Source organism: Micropterus salmoides, unplaced genomic scaffold (genome assembly GCF_014851395.1).
Source record: "Micropterus salmoides isolate LMB-PRFRI ecotype aquatic unplaced genomic scaffold, ASM1485139v1 Ms_hic_scaffold_21, whole genome shotgun sequence".
Lineage (NCBI taxonomy): Eukaryota > Metazoa > Chordata > Actinopteri > Centrarchiformes > Centrarchidae > Micropterus > Micropterus salmoides.
In genome coordinates, this window is record NW_024041262.1 from 11,724,816 (window position 1) to 11,734,774 (window position 9,959).

A 9,959-nucleotide genomic window follows, 5' to 3' on the forward strand; every position below is an offset into this window, starting at 1 on the left:
AGACGGTGTAGCTGTCAGAGCACAATCCAGTCCGACTACGGGAGTTTATTTGTCCAAAAGCTGCAGCGCTGCTCTGTCCTTAACTTCTCCCCACAGCAGCTCTCAATCAGCCAGCAGCGTTTCACTTCAGCCTGGTCAGCCTGCGTTCGCTCAGCTTGGCCCTCTCCAAACAACGCTCTGAAGCCATCGGTGACGTCCGGACAATCTCAACGCTGATAGGCTATCGCTACTCAGCGTCATTTGCATTGACTTTGCATGTAAAGCCACTGCCCCCCACTCTCGCTTCAATTTTGGTCTGATAGCACCATTAATCAGGACAACTAAAGAAAGACGCAGTTCCACTCTTTACTTATGGATGTATATTTCACATTAACAGAAAATGTTGTCTCTTATAGCAACTGATACTTCAATAACAATGTCATTATAAATATGTATTCAAAAACACAGTGAAACTAGTATAACAGTTACAGAGTGATAGCCAGTACTAATATACAGCTAGCGTTTAATTAAATTACATAGTTTACATCTTTTGATAACACTGCATAATATTATTTCTGTGCTGCATGTGACCTCCCTCAGCAGAGGCTGTTCTTGGTCAGATGTCCACGACACAGCCTGGAGCGTTGGCTCTTATAGCATCAGATATGACTTTTGCCCCAGATTCTCCAATGCCATTTCCCTGCAAACTGCAAAAACAAACAAACAGTTTCTCTGTGACAGAAACACACAATCAGAAACAGTAAAGTGTATGTATGTAAGAGAAAATATGTGAGATGCAAAAAAAAACCCTCACTTGATATATGTCAACTGGTGGTTTCCCTTCAAGGCCGTTGCAATGAATATGGCTCCATCCATACCCAGAGAGTTCTCCTGCAGACTGATGATACGGACAAACCAGTTTTTCTTAATCAAACGTCCAGTGATTTAAGTATAAAGTTTTTATTTTCACATGCAATAAACTAGATTTGGCTGAACATTTGTTCCTCAAACAAAGGAAGCCCAGTACAGTACAGTGCTAGAGTTCAAAAGTCACTGTTAGTTTACAAACATGAGGAATAAAGCTTGATCGTTGGTTGAGTAGATTAGTGAGAGACCGTGTTGGCTGTATCTGTTGTCAGACTTGTAAGAAGATTGCTACCTTATGATCAGTGATAAAAAAATGTTTGGCCAGACATACCATATCTAGAAAGTTGAATCTTAACAAAGTGAAATACATTTGAATTGGGAGACTGTAATCTTAAATAATACAAAATGCAAACGAATATGCCATTGCATTCAATGTCACGTGTCTGTTACAGATGCAATATAATACATCTTTTTTTCAAATGTGTTCTCTGTGGCAAAGTAGGTCAAATAGACAGTATGAAACAAACTCAAGTAGTAATTAGGGTGTCCCTACTGTCAACAGCATTAATAGTTGATCAATGTTTTCCAAACTGAGCAAATATTTTGGTTAACATGGATCACAATATGCTACAGTCAGGACTTACTTCAACGACTTGAGGCTTCTGTTGCTTTTCAATGCGTTAGCCAGAGCCTTCGCTCCTTTCATCCCTACGGTGTTCCCACGTAAACTGAAAAAGTGGAAAATGTGCTAACATTAAGAACAAAACACAACAATAGGTTTACATAAATAACAACAATGATGTGTATCAACAACGAAAGATATACAAGAGGTTATTATTATATTAGATGATATACATTAGAGATAATATATATATATTTTAATAAAGGCATTGTATTTATTTATTTACTTGCTTGCTTAGTATTTATTATCTATTTATTTATTTTCTTGAATTATGGTCCCTTCTTGGTCCATGTATTGTTACCTGTTTATTTGCTGCTTTGCTCTGGGGCCCAAATGCTTATATGTTGTCATTGACAGGGTTTTTGAATGTTGATTGATCGTAGTTGTTGTTTGGGGACGGGGATCAATAAAGTTGTTTGAATTGAATTAAAAGGAGTCAGAGACACGACTGAATACTGAGGAGAACTCTTTTTGAACCAGATCTGTCTCTCGCTTTATGCCTCTTCCTTTTAGTGTTGTAATAACACAGGGTGAAATCTTAAAAATTGGTCCTTCACCAGGACTGGGGAATTTACAATAAGCTCCCTTGTGTTTGCATAATGGAAGAAATTGTAGCGGTTCACAAAGAGTCACACCCCTCTTCTGGCTTAGGTTCTGTTCTACCAGCCTTCAGCTCACAATGTGGCTTCTTTTGTTCTTGTGTTTGAAAACCTGAAACATGATACAAAGTATTTCATTGTCTTTTTTTCCTATTGTTATTACCTAAATACTGAAATACATTTTAATTTCAATCCAATTTAACTTTCCATTATGATTGAAAGAAACCCTATATAAGAAAATACCTTGCCAGGCCAAGGCTGGTGCTCTAAGCGTAGTACAGAAAATGATGTCTGTCTCAAACAAACACCTGTGCAGCTTTGCCATAACCACAATCAGGCAAGTTAAATTGAATGCTAGCTGTGTCAGGCTTAAATAGGCAAACAAATTCACATCCCAGTAACAAGCCATTTCCTTCTATTACTCTATCTGAAAAACATTTGCATCAGATTTTGATTGGTTAGACCTGGATGTTTTATGCAGAAGCATTTATTGAATCTTGATCAAGGAGAACAGATCAGCAATACAAGTGAATCACTGTGTATTGCCACCCAATTCTGAAGGATGCTTTCAGGCGGGGAGTATTTAACCCTTATTAGACTTTTTGAGATTCACCGTGTGTCCAAGTACGGTTATTCTTCACCTAGCTATCTATATATGTGTGAAGCTGCTATTGGGTTTTGGATCCTAAACAAGAAACTATGCTTACCTAAGTCATGTTGCATGTCACTTAGGTCACATACAGAGCATTATTTTTAAGGGGAGACGGAGAGTTTTAGCCTGAAGAAGGAAAATTCCTCACACTACTGAGGAACAAGACTGACCTTTAAATTGAAATTGCATGATGACTGTTATTCAGTATAAGGCTGAATGTCAAATAACAAAGGAACAGTCAGACACAGAGAGCGAAGTTAGACTCACTCTAATGTTTGCAGGGTTTGGTTGGTCATTAGAGCCTCTGCCATTGCAATGGCACCGGTTGTGCCTGCTGAGACTCCCTGAAGACTAAAGAGACAACACACAGAACAGTGAACCCATGAGAAAAATGTGAATAGTAAACAACAAAAAAGCCTCTGTTCAATCAAAACTTTTATGTAAATGTATATTTATATGTATGTGCTTAAAAACTGACTTCTGTCATCACTTTTCATCTATTTGAACTTCATAATAATAATATTCAGCAATCACTGTACACAATTGCAATGCCTACCATAATGTACATAGAGATGCGTTGTTTTTCAGGGCTTCAGCAAGAAAAATGACGCCTTCATTCCCAATAGCATTCTCCTGTAGACTGCAGCACAAGATGCAGACACAAGCACACAGACACAGTGACCGTTAGTAGTAACAATACAACCCAGTGATTGAAATGTAACATAACTGTTTAGCAGTTGGTAAGACCACGGTCAATCCTGTAGCCATTTGTTCACAGTAATGTGGTTCCTTAACAGAGTACAGCTTTGTCATTATTTTATTAATTTAATTACAGAGAAAAGAAGTGAGTGAAATGAGGCCAACATAGTCAGAAATCTGAACTATTGTCCTTACTCCAAGAGCTGCATTGTGGCATTGGAGTGGAGAGCATGGGCCAGAGCTTTAGTGGCAGAGGACTTGATGAAATTCCACTGGAGACTGAAAAGAGAAAGAGAGGCACATACGGTCAACTATGAGGCAAAAACTGCATATGTTATTTTTTATATGTCACAAGCTTTAACAATAAATGTAAGTATACATTAATGATAAAAGTATTGTGTTCTCTTGTGATCTTTAAACCTGCATTAATGGATTTTTGTCGACCTCATGGGGGCAGAACAACAAGCTGTAAACACAACATTGGCAAATTATGAACTTTTAAATCTGATAAGGTAAAAATGTGATAGCAAAGAGAGGCTTGTTTACATATCGAGTAAGGTACAGCAAATAGCTTTCATCTGAAGTTATGTTTCAGACAAAAATAGGTTTAACATATTAAAATGATAATTTTTCTGTTTTTGGTTTCCACAAATTCTTTAAAAAAAAACTTAACTTCTAAATGTTCCACTATGTTCACTAGCTAATTGCTAAGTTTAACTGTCTGCTGTTTGGTGGCAGGAAACATAAAGTGGGTTGTCAGCGCTTCTTTTAAAAACTGAAAACAGTTGCCTGAAGTGGTTAAAAACAACACTGAAGAGAGCGGTGAGAGAACTCCAAACTAGTAAACTTTCTGTAAAACAAAAACAGTACGTTAAAGAGACTAAAACACTAAGTAGAGCAGAGGGGATCTGCAGAGTAGCGTGATATTTCTCTGTGGATTCATTAGCACAAGCGTCACCTATGAAAAAATTAACAGAATTTGCTGCGCATGCGCAAACATACTCTAATTAATGTAAATGGTGTGCCACTACTTAACATACAACAAATCTTAATAGCCACCTCAAACATCCTCTAGAAAAAATGCAGCAGGTATTTAAGAAATAAGCAGTCAGGGATGTGATTTTCCAACCTGCATGATGTACACAATAAATGCACAGCTGAGACGATGAGGCTTCAGCTAGGGACAACCATATTTTGACATACTGAAAATACATCCAGACATATACACTCACCTAAATGATTATTAGGAACACCATACTAATACTGTGTTTGACCCCCTTTCGCCTTCTAAACTGCCTTAATTCTGCGTGGCATTGATTCAACAAGGTGCTGAAAGCATTCTTTAGAAATGATGGCCCATATTGATAGGATAGCATCTTGCAGTTGATGGAGATTTGTGGGATGCACATCCAGGGCACGAAGTTCCCGTTCCACCACATCCCAAAGATGCTCTATTGGGTTGAGATCTGGTGACTGTGGGGGCCATTTTAGTACAGCGAACTCATTGTCATGTTCAAGAAACCAATTTGAAATGATTGGAGCTTTGTGACATGGTGCATTATCCTGCTGGAAGTAGCCATCAGAGGATGGGTACATGGTGGCCATAAAGGGATGGACATGGTCAGAAACAATGCTCAGGTAGGCCGTGGCATTTAAACGATGCCCAATTGGCACTAAGGGGCCTAAAGTGTTCCAAGAAAACATCCCCCACACCATTACACCACCACCACCAGCCTGCACAGTGGTAACAAGGCATGATGGATCCATGTTCTCATTCTGTTTACGCCAAATTCTGACTCTACCATCTGCATGTCTCAACAGAAATCGAGACTCATCAGACCAGGCAACATTTTTCCAGTCTTCAACTGTCCAATTTTGGTGAGCTCTTGCAAATTGTAGCCTCTTTTTCCTATTTGTAGTGGAGATGAGTGGTACCCGGTGGGGTCTTCTGCTGTTGTAGCCCATCCGCCTCAAGGCTGTGCGTGTTGTGGCTTCACAAATACTTTGCTGCATACCTCGGTTGTAACGAGTGGTTATTTCAGTCAAAGTTGCTCTTCTATCAGCTCGAATCAGTCGGCCCATTCTCCTCTGACCTCTAGCATCAACAAGGCATTTTCTCCCACAGGACTGCCGCATACTGGATGTTTTTCCCTTTTCACACCATTCTTTGTAAACCCTAGAAATGGTTGTGCATGAAAATCCCAGTAACTGAGCAGATTGTGAAATACTCAGACCGGCCCGTCTGGCACCAACAACCATGCCACGCTCAAAATTGCTTAAATCACCTTTCTTTCCCATTCTGACATTCAGTTTGGAGTTCAGGAGATTGTCTTGACCAGGACCACACCCCTAAATGCATTGAAGCAACTGGTTGATTAGATAATTGCATTAATGAGAAATTGAACAGGTGTTCCTAATAATCCTTTAGGTGAGTCTATAGTGGTTGCGCTTACAGATCCTGAATATCATAGAAGACTGGACTATTATACCATATGCGGAGGTCTGCATATGTGTGTGTGCATGCATTTGCATTACACTATTCACTTACTGCAAAGAGGTGAGGCCTTGATTGAACTTGATTGCGGCAGCTATAGCTTGAACCCCTTCATCATGCAAGAGATTGGCTGTGAGACTGAAATACATGCACACAAAGACACAAATACACAGTAAATACAGTATAAAAAAACACAGAGTAAAAGAGAGAGAATGCTCACTGAAATACAAGTTAGTTGTTACTGTAGCGTCAGACTTACTTATTTAAGTTATGTGTAATTTTAAGTCTGTCACTGCTTTTGCAATATGTCGGCTTTCAAGCTGATAACGCGTTGCTTTATCTACACTTCATTTAATTGGGTAAGGGTGCTTTTTATCATAAAAACTGGAGCTGATTAATGCTGCAAATGTTAAACTGTGAATATCACCATATTTCTTTCTTCAGCCACAGTGTTCATATAGTAAGGTCATGGGCTTTACATGTGTTTTCATCATAGACTGTAGACCGTCTTGCCCACCTATGGTCACTTCCGGTGCCGCTGGTTGCAAAAAATCAACATGGTGGCGCCCTATCGCCCAAACTCGATGCTTCAAAAAGGCAGTCCAGAAACCAACGGGTGACATCACGATGACTATGTCTACTTCTTATATACAGTCTATGGTTTTCATCAGAAAATAGTACTGAGTGACATTCCATGGGGAGTGACATTTTCTGAACATTAGGATATTTCAATGCCTCTACGGGGCATTACACTATGCACTGATATTAATGAGGTGACTCACTCGAGGTCTTGTAGAGAGTTGTTTTCATGGAGGGCTTGGGCCATGTTCTTTGCTCCCTCCACCCCAATTGAGTTCTCCCTTAAACTAAGTAAGTAGAAAAATACATGAAACACAAAAGGGGGAATAATATATAAGAAGAATATAACAAATTTCCAAACAATCTCAATGCCAACAATCGCACTAGTAGCACCTTTACAAAAAGTATAGTGTGATATTTTGGGAAATAGACATATTTGCCTTTTTTTGAAAGAGTGAGATAAAAAGACTGATACCACTCTCATGTCTGTAAATGAAGCCACACCCAGCAGCTGCTTCGCTTGGCTTAGCATTGATTGCATGAAGACATGAAACACGGGCAAACAGGTAGCCTGGCTCTGTCCAAAGGTCACAAAATCTCCCTACCAGCAGTTCTAAGCTCTAAAGCTAAGCTAACATGCTGCTAGTTGTAGCCAGTTAAAGTAAAAATTCTGTTCCAGATATAAGAAAAACTCACTGATGTCTATAATAACGCAAATAATTATAAGATAGGGATGGTGATTTTAAACACCATTTCCCAAAAGAGGAGAGCCCATTGTGAGTCCATGGGCTCTGGCTAACGTTCTGCCATGTCTGCAGGACAGAGAGGACCAAACTGTGTAAAACAGAAAGCTGAGATTACAGCTAAAAAGTGATAGTGTTTTATGTTTGTGGAGGATAACCAAGTATATGTACATGTATATGCAAAATTGAATTTTTTGGGACAAAAATTTAACAAATTAATGTTGTTTAATTTTGTTAAATCATGAAGATTTCAACTTATTTATAGGCCAACAACAGAAATGAGTTACAGAAGCTAGCTCAGACCTGATGTCAAAGTTTTCTTTATTTACCTGACAAATATCGAAGGGGTATCAGTCCTTTCATCAAACTATGAGAAAGCGAATAACGTAGTTCCCTCAAACTATTACTTAAAAGAACTGGCTGTAATCTGATAAGGTTGACTCAGGTGAAGAAAACATGAGAGGGCACTCTTCATAAGCTGATCAGAGGTGTCTTGGCCAGTGATTAGCCACTATTACGTCACTAAGTTTAGAAATATTTTGTTGCAGGATCAAGTCATAAATGACATTAGTTTTGGGTTGTTACAGGAAAGCTACCAGCTAAAATTGAGAAGCTTCAAGTTCAATACTCACTTCAAGGAGACAAGGCCACAGTTTAGCCGAAGTGCTTTGGTTAAGGCTGTCATCCCCCTGTTGCTGATTGAATTACTCTGAAGTCTGCCCAAAGAAGTGAAGTTAAACACAAGCGCAATGAAGGACTTGCACGACAAATTGCATCATTGACTGACAATGTTAAAATGGATTAGCAGTTTTTAATATAAAGGTTGATAGATAATGCGGAGGCTACAGTGCACTACTATGCAGAAAGTACTGACTGAAGTGAGAGCAGAGTGTGGTTGACTGTCAAAGCCTCTGCCAGAGCGATTGTTCCTTTGTCCCCAAGCTGGTTGCTACAAAGACTACAGACAAGAACAAAAAATTTGAGACACATTAAGCTATCTTACCACAAAGCCTAGCCTATTGTATGAATAATTAAAGCAACAAGCAATATAGTGAATGAATATATTCATTTAAGATTACTTCAGCTTTGTGAGAGTCCGGTTTGTCTTCAGTGCATCTGCAATCCTTTTGGCTCCTCCTGCTCCAATCGTATTCTTCTGCATACTAAATCATGACATGCAAGAAAATAATTCTTGTTAATCCTCATCATGAGCATGAACGTAAACTATACATAGGACATGCAACAACCACAACTGAAAGTCACTCACTTCAGAGACACCAGTTTGCGGTTGCACTGCAGTACTTCTGCAAGGGCCTGAGCACCTTCCTCCTCAATGGCATTGTTCTGGAAGCTGATGAGTGGTTAGGGAAATTAAACAATTAAATTTTTTAGGAAAAGGTTAGGTAATTTTTAACACTATAAACCAAAATCTATGGCAGTTATACGCACTTGACTGATACCAGGGCTTGGTTCATTTTCAGAGCCTCTGCCAGGAACTTCGCACCTTTAGAGCCGATGTTGTTGTTCCGGAGACTAAATAAGAAATAGGTTTTTAGATGATATATAGCTAGGTAGAATCAAAATAGAAACACCATGTTGCGATGTATCTGCGTGTGAAATATGAAGACAAAGATCATAAGAATTGCAGCAATTTGGGGAAATAGCGAGACACACAAATTGTGACATTTATTTGTGGAATCTGCAGTATCTGAGACAAAATTGTTATCTAAAGAAATGCTCAAATTAAATTCAGGGGACCAATATATATGTTGAAAAGTAAAAGGCTGAGAGTGAATGCTATGTTTCTCCAAAATAACTGTAAGTCAATGCTATTTTGGAACTTGTAATTTTGGCATTATTTGATTGTACACAGACTACAAAGTATTCATGCTATAGACATGAGCATCAAAACGTTCACAAGATGTATGTTAAACAAATGATTGCCCAGCATTTTTAAACATCTATTATTTGTATAGGCTGCAAGCAAGCAAAGACGGCAGCTGTAATCAGTCAAAGTCAACAAACAGATCTCACTTGAGAGACGTTAGCGTCCGGTTCACCAAGAGGGCTCGACTCAGGGCTTTGGCACCTTTGTTGCTGATGGCATTCTCTGCCAAACTGAGGGGGTATAAAAGAGGTTGCAATCATATGATACTAAATATTAACGATAATCACATTCATTATCATCACTGCACCGATCCTACTACCACATGATAATCACTGAGTGTCTCTTACGTCCTTGTAATCAACAAGGCAAACACTAACTCATAATTAAAAAGTTTCACTTTATGTGAGCAATTAGGCAAATATTTCTCTAACAGAGCATTAGACTATAAAATGTTCTTCATCTGATGCTTTAAATCAATGAGGATTTACAAAGTAAGTGTAATCATACCTTATCTTCTGGATATGGCAGTCTTTGGCACTGAGGAGGCTTCCCAGCAACTCCATGACATCATCTTTGAAATGATTGTTCTCTAACCTGTGGAGCAGATAAGTTATATGTTTCACCCCTCAATCTTTCTCCTGAGTTTTAGCTTGTTGGGAGACAGTGCTTTGGGGAGCTGACCTGAGATGGCTGCAGTACAGCAGCTGTGGGAGCAAACATTTCACTGTCGCGTAGTTCAGTGAGCCTGTTAAGTTGGTCTGTTCGCCGCACTCTGGA

The 9,959-nt window shown here is 39.0% G+C and overlaps 1 protein-coding gene across 1 annotated transcript; it reads right to left on the bottom strand.

Annotated features, from left to right (window-relative positions):
- Window positions 1-331: 331 nt before the first annotated feature.
- On the bottom strand, window positions 332-9,959 carry nlrc3 (NLR family, CARD domain containing 3; the record flags this gene model as incomplete). The annotated part of the gene is given in 16 exon segments (XM_038736453.1): window positions 332-686; window positions 794-877; window positions 1,491-1,574; window positions 3,047-3,130; window positions 3,336-3,419; window positions 3,674-3,757; window positions 6,027-6,110; window positions 6,755-6,838; window positions 7,927-8,010; window positions 8,169-8,252; window positions 8,374-8,457; window positions 8,562-8,645; window positions 8,744-8,827; window positions 9,329-9,412; window positions 9,690-9,776; window positions 9,864-9,959. Coding segments are annotated over 16 exon segments (1,366 nt in total), but the record flags the coding sequence as incomplete, so codon positions are not given.